Genomic DNA, 14,503 nt, shown 5'->3' with positions numbered 1-14,503 from the left:
TCATCTCCAACCGATGACTAGACTATAATTATATATAGCTTATCAGGCCATTATTTAGCCAAGAAGCATCTGACTAAATATAGCCCCCCTCCCCCCCCCCCCTTTAGCCCTTTTTTGGCGCTCAACTCCTTAATTGCAATAATTGATTCAAATTTAACGACTAGATTTGAAAACATTCAACAATAGTTTAATTAGATTAACCAATAAATTTAAAGTATAAACTTTAAAACTAATAAATTATTGAGAGGACTATGTTTAGCCTCTTCGGTTGGAAATTGTATATAAATATGGTCTGATATTGTTCATTTAAAAATATTTTTTTACAGGGCTTTATTTCTAGATGGTGCTATGTTTAGCCATTTCGGTTGGAGATGGCTTAAGGGGGAGGGGTGGGCTAAGTCTCACAATGGGCTAGCAATAATGTAGTTCAAATTTCCCTTTGGCGAGAATTGAACCTATGATTTCTCACTTACAAGTGAAAAAGAATATGACTAGACCATAGTACTAATTAATCTCATATGCAACCAGAACCCAATGGTTTTAGTAATAAGTACGAGGCTGCGAGATTTATTTCTTTGCACAAGGTCGATCAACATAGACAAGGTAAAAGCTTCTCCAAAGGAGATGTCAAATATAATATGTCAAAATTTTATTTGATGGCTGACGTGACAAATTGAATACAAGTGTTAAATTCTCTTCTTTTCCAATGGATGTGTCAAATATTTATTTTATTATTTTATTGGGCCTAGAGTTACATTAATTATTAAAAAATAATAAAAAATAATTGTAGTTTTTATTCTATTGGTTGTTAATGAGACCCATGTATTAAAAAAATTCAATTAAATATATTTGACTCATTCTTTGTTTGCTATCAAAAAAGGCAGCTAAAAAGCAATAACTCAAATGACTCACATGTCATATTATATATGGCATATCCATTGGAGAACACATAAATGTCTTTTTAATCCTATTTGGCATATTTGACATCTCATTTGAAGATGGTCTAAGGGGATATCACAAGAAGAGAACTCTCGCCACTTACAAAAGGTTAAGCAAATAATAGGTTGCATCATAAGAGAATGAGAAATTTTTTATTATGATCAGAACACGAGTGGGACACCACGTTTCTATATAAGTGGTGATAAATTTTATTTTTAAGTTATTAATTTTTTAACACACATATCCCACCATTTGTATAGTGACACGTGGTGTACCACCCCGTGTTCCGGTCACACTGAAAATTCTCTCATAAGAGAATAAGCATACTTTTTTTCTGATTTTTAGTTAAGATCAAGTATATTATCTGTTTTTATCAATTTAATATTTGATACGTGAGTCAATGATCTACACGATATTAAATTAATTAATTTTTTATGAAAGAGCCTACTACAATAACTTGTTATTGAAGCTATCACGCGTCGCCATGTGTTGCACTTAGGCTTGACACACCCAAACAAATCAAATTTTAATTTTAATTAGTTTTTTCCCAAGTTGTTAGGACTTTTTGTTGAAAAACTAAACTAAAAGAAAATTCAACCATAACTTATAAAATTTCTGGTTAGAAGAACCTTGCCATTGTGGTAATTGTTTAACGAAAGAGTTTAGGCCTAAAGGTGAGATTTTCTACTCACCTGTACGGTTTGTTTGATACACATGATTAGATTGGAATGGAGAACTCTCAAGTTCAAAGGTATATTGAAGGTGAAAGTGAATGGTTTTTCATTTGGAAGGAAATAGAAAATGATTAGATATGAAGAAAATCATCATTTCTAATCCTACCATTTCTTGAATGGATAAGTTTTCTTTATGAGCAATCTATCTTCGATTCATCTTTGGTGTTGTCGAAGAATTGAAAATAGGCATACCTCCATGATGTCTTTATGATCAACATGCCGCAAACGTCCCAAATGCCTACGATGAAACCAAGTATCATGCTGACTGAGAACCACAACTTATCATAATTTCCATCTTCATTCTTGTCTTTTGAAACCACAACTTATCATCATTTCCATCTTCATTATTGTCTTTTGCATCCTTAGCTGCGAAAGTGTCATCTCCATGGCACTTAGTTGAGAGGGGAACGCCACATTGCGATGAACTTTCCATATAACGAGACAAAACATTGAACGTTTAAAGCTGATTTCCTGAATAATTTCTTTCGGACAAGTTGTTGTAAAACTGGTTCAAGTGGGACAAAGAGATTTTAAATGACAAGCTTTGAGGAATCTATCCCGATAGGTGGTGTGAGAGACCAACAGTTTTGAGCCAACGAAAGTTTTTGACCTTGGAAAGGGATCTTTCCAGTCAATTGATTCATATACAAATTCAAGTGCCAATAGAATCAGGCTACTTATTTCTTCAGGGATTTCACCTTGTAAATACTTTGATGAAAGATCAATGCTCTTTACAAGATCTAGAGTCGTGTTGTACACAAGTTCTTCTCGTTTTGGTGTCAGTGTGGCTTGCTCAAGATAATCAGTAGAGTACGTATTTGAATCACTAACCAACGAAGTCAAATTACTTAAACATAAGGGAATAGTACTTGAAAGGCTGTTGTGACTAAGGTCGAGGATATAAAGGCTCCAAAGATTGTGCAGTTGCCGGGAAATATGTCCACTAAAGTAGTTGGACTGTAATCATAGTATATACAACATAGATTCATTTGATCCTCCTATCCATAAAGGTGTTTTCCCAAATAAATTGTCTTCAAGATCAATACGTTGAACTAGAACAATTTTACGAGGAAGCAGGAATCTCACTACCAAAATTGTTGTTGTTTAGCTTTAATTCTTGTAGTGAACTTAATACCCCAAATGAACTGGAAATATGACTAGAGAGATTGTTGTGACCAACATCTACAAACAACATATAGATCCCCACACTCCATGCATGATAAAATTCTCCAGAAAATTAATTGCTCCTTAGAGGCAAAAATCCCAAGTGTTGCATGTTGCAGATAAAAGGAAGAATAATGTCATTCAAATGATTCTCAGAAAGATACAAATCTATCAAATTGGGCATCATCTGGTCAATATTCCAAGGAAAAGGTCCGAAAAATAAATTGCTTTCAAAATCAAGGGAAGAGACATTACTGGACCACCAAAGTTGAAGTGGTTCCTCCAACTGATTATCACTTAATTCAATAGACTTTAAATTTGGAAATTTCAAATGGGATGGAAAGTTTTCACAAAATTGGTTGTGAGACATGTCAAATGTTTTTAAGGATGACAATTTTCCAATGGATTATGGAATTGAGCCCCACAAATAGTTTTGTGTAAGACTTAAGAACTTTAGCTTGCATAAATTTCCAATGCCCTTGGGATTGTGACCTTTTAGGCCCGTAGAAGATAAATCAAGGTATTTCTGAGATTTGAAGTTTGAAAATTCACTTGGAAAAGGACCATTGAAATTATTCCCGGACAAATCAAGCGTTATGAGGCTGGTAAGATTAAAAACCAACTGAGAAATTGAATACCATTCTGCAACATATCAAGGATCAAAAGTGATGTCAATTTAATCCTCTGTAGTGAGACTGGAAGGCTTTCAATTTGGCAAAAAGATAAATGTAACTCTAATGACGAAGGAAGCATGTTAATATTATATGGCCAACTGATTGCGAAGGTCAACGGAATTGAGATTAATATATTACAGGGAAGAGAGGTGAGAAAGCCAATTCAAGTTTCTAAAAGATAAGTCATAATTCAACCCGAGATCAAGAAAATTTGGACTTGGCAGGTTACTAAGATTGTAATTTACAGGTTTGCAACTTGCAAGACTGCTGCCCAATGAGGTAGTCAAGTTGTTTACTCGTGTTTGCTCCTTAAATCCGTCATGGGCCTTGCGAGCATGCCGGGGATTTGCTCACATACGAGATTGGTGGGGTGCAGGCATGCCACTACTAGATACCGCTAGTAGATGGGATTTGAATAATTGAGGTTGCACCTGAGTTTGACTTCGAACCAAGAGATTGTGCCATTGAGTGGGAGTTACTCAAATTAAGGTTTTTTGTTTGCCTTAAAAATAAGGACTTTACTTATATGGAGAGACAGAACAATATGTGAATGACAAGGTTGCTTGGAAATATAAATGATAGAGGAAAATGACTAATATTGCAGATTGCTTGTAGATTAAATGACTGAAAGAGGGTTGTACATAAAAGCTACAAATAAGATCGATACTACAAGTGAGTAGCAGAGCTAATAAACAAGAAAAGCAAAGGATGCTTGGCTAAAAATAAATGTCTACAAGGAAGCTGATGAGCTAATTTGAGTAGAGTTTTGATTGGTTGTTTTTAGTGTCTCTAATCCTTGTGCTTGTGCTCCTTTATATAGAGGTCTGGAAGAAAACCCTGCTGAGGACATTGCATCTGCCCGAAACAAACTTGGACAGTTTGTATTTCACTTGCCAACTTGCATGGAGAAATAATATTAAAAGGGGAACTTGCATTTCCACCACATGCTTTCATCACATGTCTTCCCACTTGTAATAAACTAACATTTAAAAGAAGCAAGTTGGCTTCTTTCACATGTTCTCTGCATCCACATCCGTATGTTGCCTTCCAACCCTTTTGCAAGCATGCAATTTGTTGATTAAACAAAGGCTTGACAAACCTCCACCACTCAAACAAATGGGAGAAACAATATTATAGTGTCAAACCCCTCCACTTGATAGCTAAATATCTTCAAAATTAGTCTTCTTGCTCATTAATCCTTCAAATGCCATATTTTACCCAAATTGCCCAAATAAGTAAAATGGGTATATTTTGAGTGCAAACAGTGCCCCCCAAGTTTTACAAATTTGAGCAAAGTTTGTGAAACTTACGACTCCAATGTTGCCAGGATTGATGTCGAAGGAAGAGGCACGTCTACCTCTTTGGTCATTCTGTCGTTGATAAACTTTGGCAAGAGCAGCAAGGCAATTGGTAGTGCAACTAGCATTGGAAAGAATGTTTATGTCTGGCTTGTATTCCTTCTTGTGGATACCAAAAAACATGGGAGCAACCTCACTGATTACATAGATAATAAACTGGACAAATGCCCAAAGTCGGGCAAACTAGAAAAGAGGGATAAGAGAAAAATAAACTTGGGCAACTATTATTTTTATTGTTCTTTTTCTTTTTGCCTCTTTTCATATGTAATATAATATAATAATATAATACATATACAAATATAGGTAGAAGGCCCATTCGGGCAAGTATAATATATATATATAGAGCCCTTTCGGGCAAAGTGCCCAGATTCTCTTTTTTAACTCTTTTTCTATAATATAATATATTCCAAATATATAAAGAGAGTAAGTACTTGTCTCCTTTCAAGTAGTATAATATAGATATATAGAGAGCCCTAATGGGCAAAATGGAAGAAAGAGAGAGACAAGGAGACAAGGAGAAAGAAAAAGAAAGAAAGAGAAATAATAATAAAAAAAACAAAAAGAAAGAGAGAAGAAGTCCCTCTTTCGGGTAAAAGAGGGGACAAAAGAGATAAAAAAGAAAAAGAAAAAAGAGAGAGAGAACAATCCTTCTTCGTTCCTAAACTTTGCATCTTTGGAATTAGGAGAAGTGAAGAGATGTCTCTCAAAGCAGAAGCTCCAAACAGCAAAGCCAATTTCATCATCCTCTTGGCTGACGAGGACCTTTCTACCCCTTTCTACCTTTCTACCATAACAAAGAGGGTGTGCAGGAAACAGAGCAACCAGCGCAGTATGTAACAAGAACACTTCATGTTTGCCAGATCGAATGTGGGGCCCCACATTTGATTGACAATATCTAAATCAATTGTAGTGGAGAAGATATCATGTCCTTCGGGCAAAATTGTCGTTCCGTCGGGCCACAACAACATAATTTTCTATCATCTTCCTCCAGCTTTCGAATTTCACATTTAGATGCAGCTCCATTTTTCTATTTTCTCACCCATGAAAACTAGTCTCCAGTGATTAATAGTAGCCACATCAAAAGCTCTAACTGTAGCCTCCAATGGTAGTCGTCGAAGTAGCCCGACCCTTGGTTGTAGGAGCTGGTGAGAGTTGGGGAGACATGCAGAGTCTGTTGGTGGTGAGCAGGGAAGACGTTAGTTCCATCAGGCATGGTTATGGTTCCATCGGGCACCATCAGTCGGGTAAGATAACCCCATGCTTTCTTACAATAGCCATTGAGAAACAGATGACATGCTTTTCTGCAGGAAAGCCATAGTTTCGGCTTTTTATGAAACTCCTCACTCCATGAATTTGGGTATAGCCACTGGATGGTTTTCTAATTTCAACTTTTGGGTTCGGGCTAAATACACCCATTGGATGACAGAAAAGTGGAAAGAAGGGTAAAAATGGCTACTCACAAACTGGCTAACTCTTTATATTTTCTGTTTTTTTTTTTTTTTTTTTTTTTTTATATTCATCACATAACTCAGTTCGGGCAACTGGAAAGAGGAAAGAGACAAATAAAAAGAAAGAAAGCTAGGCCTTTGACAAGCAAGTTGGAAAAAGGAAGAAAGGGTAAATAAAACGGAAGATAACAGGCAACAAAAACAACAAGAACAAAACCCCTTTCGGGCAACGTAAAAGAATACTATTATATTATATATATATATATATATATATAGAGAGAGAGAGAGAGACACACACACACACAGCCCATACGAGCTAAATGCTTTCAAATCATACATGGATAATATTATATAGTAAAATACCATGAAGCCCGTTTGGGTAAAGTATAGCTTGAAAAAAGAAAAATAATAAATAATAAAGAAAAGGGGAGAGATAGAGACAGCCCTTTCGGGCAAACCACACCAAAAAGAAAGTCTTTAATAGAAACATGAACTATACCCCCTTCGGGCAAAATATGAGAAAAAGGGTACACATTTTTTTATTTTTCTTTTTAGCTTTTCTTTTGTTTTTGGTGTTTTGTTCTTTTTTTGAAATCAAAAAGTAAGTAAACAAAAGAAAGGTCTTTTTAGACAAGAAGGCAAAAAGAGAGAAAAGGAAAGAAGAAAGAAAGGAGAAATGAGAGAAAGCAAAGAAAAGAAAGGATCAGGAAACCTACTTCGAGCAAAAGAGGAAACAACAACTTGGGCTTATTGGTCAAACCCCTTGATTGCCCAGATATCTCTTAACACTCAAATCTTTTGCTCTTTTTAAAATTGACTGTAGAGAGATCATATCCATCATTTAAACTGGCCATGCCATGTAGCTTGGGAACCATAGGAGATGGCCATTCATGTTTGACCCCAAGCTTTGTCCTCCTTGAGATCTCAGTTTGGATGACATGCTTGTGTTGGCGGGGAGGAGTGTATGAGCTTTTTTCTTCTTCTTCGGGCTCCACATGAGGTGTGAGTTCGAGCCCCCCGAGCGTCGGTGTTTGGCCTACAATAGCCACAAGCTCCATCTTAGCCGTTATCGGTTTCGATATGTCGGCTTGGTCTTCTACAACCATATCTATTTTCATAGATTTTTCATTGGGTGGGGCCATTGTTTGGCCTTCATCAACGTGTATGATTTGTTCTTCCTTGGTTGTAGTAGGGTGAGTGTGCTTTGTAGAGGGGATTTGACACATTTGATCTATCAACTTTCTCAAAGTTTCTCCAAAAGTTGTATAGCTTTCCTCCACCTTTCTAAAACACTTAGTCACCTCTTCACCATATTCGATGCTTGCCATATGGAGTTTGGACACCTTCTCTAATTTGCCCACATCCTCTCTGCAGAGCTTTTCATCTGGATGATCATGAGTTGGCATTTCATATATTGGCTCTATGTACTCATTGGAAGCCTTTTGATACTCAAAGCCATTGGTTGGCCTATCATAGTATTCAAAAGGGTGATTGTCTTCAAAAGAATAATAACCTTCATCATAGCCATAAGTTGGCCAATCTTCAAGATTATTATTTATTTGATGGCCATTAGTTGGCCGACAATCATATTCCATGGGCCTTGAGTATTCTTTAGCCATGTACCCATAAGTTGGCAACTCATAAGTTGGCTCTATGTGATAGCCATAGTTTGGGCGTTCTTCAACACCGCCATCCTCCTCATACTCCGAAAAAGCAGAAAAATCATGAACATAAGGATTGTTCATGATCTAACTTCATATAAGTATCCCACCGAGCGTGCCAAAATATGTTTGCTCCCTAAATCCGCCATGGGCCTTGCGGGCATGCCGGGAATTTGCTCACATACGAGATTGGTGGGGTGCGGGCGTGCCACTACTAGATGCTGCTAGTAGACGGGATTTGAATGATTGAGGTTGCACCTGAGTTTGACTTCAAACCAAGAGATTGTGCCATTGAGTGGGAGTTACTCAAATTAAGGTTCTTTGTTTGCCTTAAAAATAAGGACTTTACTTATATAGAGAGATAGAACAATATGTGAATGATAATGTTGCTTGGAAATATAAATGACAGAGGAAAGTGACTAATATTGCAGATTGCTTGTAGATTAAATGACTAAAAGAAGGTTGTACATAAAAGCTACAAATAAGATCGATACTACAAGTGAGTAGCAGAGCTAATAAACAAGAAAAGCAAAGGATGCTTGGCTAAAAATAAATGTCTACAAGGAAGCTGATGAGCTAATTTGAGTAGAGTTTTGATTGGTTATTTTGAGTGTCTCTAATCCTTGTGCTTGTGCTCCTTTATATAGAGGTCTGGAAGAAACCCCCCTGCTGAGGACATTGCATCTGCCCGAAAGAAACTTGGGCAGTTTGTATTTCACTTGCCAACTTGCATGGAGAAATAATATTAAAAGGGGCACTTGCATTTCCACCACATACTTTCACCACATGTCTTCCCACTTGTAATAAACTAACCTTTAAAAGAAGCAAGTTGGCTTCTTTCACATGTTCTCTGCATCCATATCCGTATGTTGCCTTCCAACCCTTTTGCAAGCATGCAATTTGTTGATTAAACAAAGGCTTGACAAACCTCCACCACTCAAACAAATGGGAGAAACAATATTATAGTGTCAAACCCCTCCACTTGATAGCTAAATATCTTCAAAATTAGTCTTCTTGCTCATTAATCCTCCAAATGCCATATTTTACCCAAATTACCCAAATAAGTAAAAATGGGTATATTTTGAGTGCAAACAACTCGCAAAGAGTCATTCCTCCTTGCGTAAAAGTTCAGTCCAACGGTAAGTTGTGGGTTACAAAAAATAATCAACTAGGATCAAGTTTTTTACTTACGTAGTTGAAGCAATAATGGAAGGGTGTATGACTTTATTGGTTGTATATACTGATGATTTTGGTATGAATATATGTTTGGCTGGTCGAATTGTAATTGAGATTAGGAGAACGTTCCACGATGTATTATTGGGTTTGGAATACTCAAAGTATATAACTTTCCATGATGTATTATTGTGTTTGGAATACTCAAAGTATATAACTTTCCATGATGTATTTATTGGGTTTGGAATACTCAAAGTATATAACTTTCCATGATGTATTATTGTGTTTGGAATACTCAAAGTATATAACTTTCCATGATGTATTATTGTGTTTGAAACACGTCCTGACTAGAAAAAAATGAAATCAAATGCCAAATGCCAACGCTGTCACACCATGAAATTGCAGGGAAAGTGCAAGTGGGGAGGGGGACTAGACTGTCTTATTTGGCTTTCACTAATGGGGATTACAAGACATTTTCTTCGGAATTTTTCGAATTCTGGTGAATCCGCGTAGGAGTAGATGATAATGATGCTTGGATGAGATCGCTATATGTGGAAAATAAATCATAACTGATGAAAGGGATTGGAAGAGAGAAGAAAGAGGCATTTTGCAATGCAATTGAGGATGATTTATATGTGGGATTTTTGTTTATTTTTACTTATTTCTGATACTAGCAATATTCTAAACTAATTCATTGATAAAACCGAACACCATGCTAATGTTAGTTACCATGTTTTTTTTTTTTTTTTTTTTTTTAGTTAAACGATAGATTTTGTTATATTAGATGTTAGATTAGCGACCGATGAGATTTGAACCTACGCCGTCATGTAAGAGTTCAACACCCTTCCACCACTATGGTAAAGGGTCACTTGCAATGTTAGTTACCATGTTAAGGTGTAACCTTTTTCACCTAAACTTGTTACTTCCATCTTTTGTCCTCATCACCTGAACAAACTATGTCAAATTACTTTCTATAGATGACTGGATATGGTATGATCTGAAAATTGTATAAAGTTGGTACTTATGTGCATGAGGAAGTAAGATTTTTTTTCTTTGTTGTGTATGTTTTTGCTCTTTCTGATTTACTCTTGTTTACAGCTTGTCGTTCAGTTTTTCTGAACTTCATTTAGAAGTAATGTTGAACCAACTTTTTCATGCTGTTAGTCCTTGTCCTGCACAATTTTTTGTTCTGTCCGTCTATAACTTATGACTGTGAGTGCAGCTTGGAAGTGTACTATGTCTTCACTGATTAATATATATGCATTTCTTCATTTGACATGTTTGATCTCAATCTCATTTTGTGCATATTCTTTTGCAGTGTTTAGAGGGTTTCATACATACAAGGATGAGACATCGCGTGGAATACTTGATTAAGGTTGTATTTTCCCTTTCCAGTATAATTTAAGCTACATTTTCTCTGCAAGTGTAAAAGAAGAGAATACATACGTGCGCTTATCTACTTTATGAACAAAGTGTTATTTTGTTAAAGTGCAACATTGAATACACAACCGTCGCATATATCTGGTATTATGCGATTGATTACAAACTAGAATTTTTTATTAGTTGCAGATTAATACATAATTGAAAGCTAGAATTCTTTTATTCAATACATAAGTTGCAAGTATCAAAAACCCAAAGTAGAAAGAAAAAACATCACATTTACATAGTACAATCAAACTTCTAAAAACATTATTCAGAACCGAGCCACTTTCAATACAATTGCTAGTACTGCCTTATTTTTGATGTTGTCGAAGAAATGAAAACAGGCATACCTCTATGATGTCTTTGAGATCAATATGCCGCAAACGCTCCAAAAGCCTACGATGAAGCCAAGTACCACGCTGACAGAGAACCACAATTTATCATTGTCACCATCTTCATTTTTGTCTTTTGCATCCTTAGTAGTAAAATTGTCATCTTCAGGGCACTTAGTTGAGAGAGGAGCACCACATAGCAATGGATTGTCCATATAAATGGACGAAAAATTGAGCGTTTGAAGTTGGTTTCCAGAAGGAATTCTTCTAGACAAGTTGTTGCAAGACAAATTCAAGTGGGACAAAGAGGTCAAAGATGACAAGCTTTGAGGAATTTGACCTGAAAGGTGGTTGTGTGAGAGATCAAGAGTTTCAAGCAAATGTAAGTTTCCAATCTTGGAGGGGATCCTTCCAGTCAATTGATTCTTTGACAAGTTCAACGTACCCAATAAAATGAGGCTGCTTATTTCTTGAGGGATTTCACCTTGTAAATTATTTGATGAAAGATCAATGCTCTTTACCAACATCAGAGTCTTGTTGTACACAAGTTCGCTTCCTTTTAGTGTTAGTGTGGCTTGCTCAATATAACCTGTAGAGTTTGTATTGGAATCGTCCACCAGTGAAGTCCAATTATTTAAACACATGGGAATAGTACCTGAAAGGTTGTTGTGACTGAGGTCAAGGATATGAAGGTGGTGAAGATTGCACAATTGTGGGGAAATATGTCCACTGAAATAGTTGGACCGTAATCGTAGCATACACCACATGGATGAATTTGATCCTCCTATCCATAGAGGTATGTTGCCAGTTAACTTGTTGTCCCCAAGATCCATACTCTCCAAACTAGAACAATTCTGCAAGGAATCGGGTATTTCACCGCCAAAATTGTTGTTGTTGAGCTTTAATATTCGAAGTGAACTTAATACCCCCAATGAACTAGGAATATTACCAGAGAGATTGTTGTAACCAACATCTAGAAACATCATATTGCTCTCCACACTCCATGCACGAAGGAATTCCCCAGAAAATTGATTGCTCCTCAGGGACAAGATTTTCAATTGCTCCATATTGCAAACACCGGGAGGAATAGTGCCATTCAAATGATTCTCAGAAAGATACAGAGTTTTCAAATTAGGCATCATTTGGTTAATATTGGAGGGAATTGGTCCGGAAAAAAAATTGCTTTCAAGATCAAGAGAAAAGACATTAGTGGACCACCAAAGTGGGAGTGGGCCCTCCAATTGATTATGACTCAAATCAATAGAATTTATATTTGGAAATTTCAAATGTGATGGAAGGTTTCCACAAAATTGGTTGTAAGACAAATCTAGTTGGATGAGTTGGGAAGATATCTGCAACAACCATTCCTCTGGAATGGAATCCGACATTCCATTACCACGAAGAATAACAGAAGACAGTTTAGTTTGAGCTTGAAGCCATACCCAAAAACCGGGACTTACTTGACAGTTTATGATCTCAATTGTGTGGAGCTTGAAAGGAGGAATCCAATCATAAGCCACGTTGAAAATGAGGGACATGGGTCGGTCTTTGTTTCCTACTTGCAGATCTTGTAATTTGGTAAGGTTTATGAAATGGGCTTCTGTTAGAATGCCTTCCCATAAATTACCATATAGACGCAGAGAAACTAGATGAGTGAGTTGTCCCATACTTTGTGGAATAGAGCCTTCCATCTTATTAAAAGAGAGGTCCAAAGTTTTCAAAGATGACAAGTTTCCAATGGAATCTGGAATGGAGCCATTCATCTTATTATTAGAGATGTCCAATGTTTCCAAGGATGACAAGTTTCCGATGGAATCTGGAATTGAGCCCCACAAATAGTTTCCACAAAGGTTGAGATACTGCAAGCTTTTTAATATTCCTAAGGAGGCCGGCATTTGGCTTTCCAGCTCACAGTTAGACAAATCTAATGACTCTAATGGGTTATTTGAACAATTTGAGAAACTCCTCAAAAAGTCTCCAACCCTCCCATCAATTTTGTTTCCAGAAAGACTCAAGACCTTTAGCTTGCAAAAATTTCCAAAGACTTTGGGAACTTGACCTTTTAAGCCTGTTTTAGATAAATCAAGGTATTCCAGAGATTTGAGACATGCAAGTTCATTTGGAAAAGGCCCATTGAAATTATTCCCGGATAGATCAAGAGTTATGAGGCTGGTAAGATTAAAAAGTGATGTCAAGTTAATTCCCTGCAATGAGAGTGGAATGCTTTCAATTTGGCACGAAGACAAGTGTAACTCTAACAATGAAGGAAGCATCGAAATATCATACGCCCAACTGACTCCAGTGCTGCTAAGGTTAATGTAATTGAGATTAAGGTATTCTAGAGAAGAGAGGTGAGAAAGCCAATTCAAATTTTTTGAAGATGAGAGTTGATTCCACCCAAGGTCAAGAAAATTAAGGCTTGACAGGTTACCAAGAGAAAGGGGAATCTCTCCTCCAAATGACGCAAAGGAGAGATTGAGATATTGCAAACTTTTAAGCTCCCCAAAGAACTTAGGAATTTGACTGCTATGAAAAAAATTCTTGCTTAGGTCCAGGTAATTTAAATGTTTCAAGCCCAACAGAGAAGCATTTATCTTACCTCCCAAGAGAGACTTTTCATAAGCTTCGTACTCCCACTGGTCATCAGAAATGGAATACGGATATGGATTCCGGAGGTCCATCTTCACGACATGACCAGTGTTGTTGTTGCATGAAATACCTTCCCATTGACAGCAATCATGGCCCACCCAAGAGGAAAGCCTACCAGAAGGATCAACAAGATGTTGCTTAAAGATGAGAAGCGATTGTCTTTCTTCGTCGATGCATGAATTTGTTTTCACACTGCTTGAAAGTTCATCACCGTCCAAACAGAAACAGAGTTTGGTAGTAGTCTGCATGTAGGAAGAGATCAAAAGAAGTATAAGTAAATAGCGAGCAATACTGAGGTGATAGTGGCTATCCATTATCACACACAATTTTCTTTTGTTTGCTTTGCTCTGCTGGTGATGATGTTTAGCTCTAAATTAGCGCGATACCGAAATTTATAGGAATAGATCATAGATGTAGGCCGGGGAGTTGAAAACGACATTCGTCTTATAGAGAAAAGTAAAAAGCGTAACTGAACTGAATGGCGGGCGTTCACAACCCTTTTACAAGTCCATCGCCTAATAGGACTGTTGTGTCGTTATTTACAAATGGGTTTTCCATGAGATGGGAAATGAAAACTATTATTAGCCCCACAAGCGGTTTGTGAATAAGTGATTGTCTGATAATGAGCAAGGAATATATGGGTTTTCCATGAGATGGGAAATGAAAACTATTAGCCCTATAGGAGGTTTGTGAATAAGTGATTGTTTGATAATGAGTAAGGAATATCCGTCTTTCTGCCAAACAGGATGTATTGAACTCATAATTCATTAGATACTTTTTTTTCTTCTAAATATTGGAATTGTTATTAACATTCAAAAATCATCATTGTCACACCAGTCACTTTCTTATTTGTCGCTCACTGATGAGAGATACTGATATTTTTCTATGGAATGTCCGAATTCTAATGAAGCCGTGAAGGAGTAGATGATAATGAATCCATGAATAAGAT

General features: G+C 36.7%; 1 protein-coding gene and 1 non-coding gene across 2 annotated transcripts; one reads left to right on the top strand and one right to left on the bottom strand.

Annotated features, from left to right (window-relative positions):
* Positions 1 to 1,266: 1,266 nt before the first annotated feature.
* LOC114825277 (U2 spliceosomal RNA) lies at positions 1,267 to 1,454 on the top strand. The gene has a single exon (XR_003773920.1). It is a non-coding gene; the product is annotated as a U2 spliceosomal RNA (small nuclear RNA).
* Positions 1,455 to 10,629: 9,175 nt separating this feature from the next.
* Positions 10,630 to 13,900, bottom strand: LOC103435504 (receptor-like protein EIX2). Its single transcript, XM_070822664.1, has one exon. The coding sequence runs from the start codon at positions 13,866 to 13,868 to the stop codon at positions 10,926 to 10,928; it is 2,943 nt and encodes a 980-aa protein (XP_070678765.1). The 5' UTR covers positions 13,869 to 13,900; the 3' UTR covers positions 10,630 to 10,925.
* Between the last annotated feature and the right edge of the window lie 603 nt (positions 13,901 to 14,503).

This window comes from Malus domestica, chromosome 05, assembly GCF_042453785.1.
Source record: "Malus domestica chromosome 05, GDT2T_hap1".
NCBI lineage: Eukaryota > Viridiplantae > Streptophyta > Magnoliopsida > Rosales > Rosaceae > Malus > Malus domestica.
Note: the sequence above shows the minus strand (reverse complement) of the source record. Positions and strands in the feature narration are given on the sequence as shown.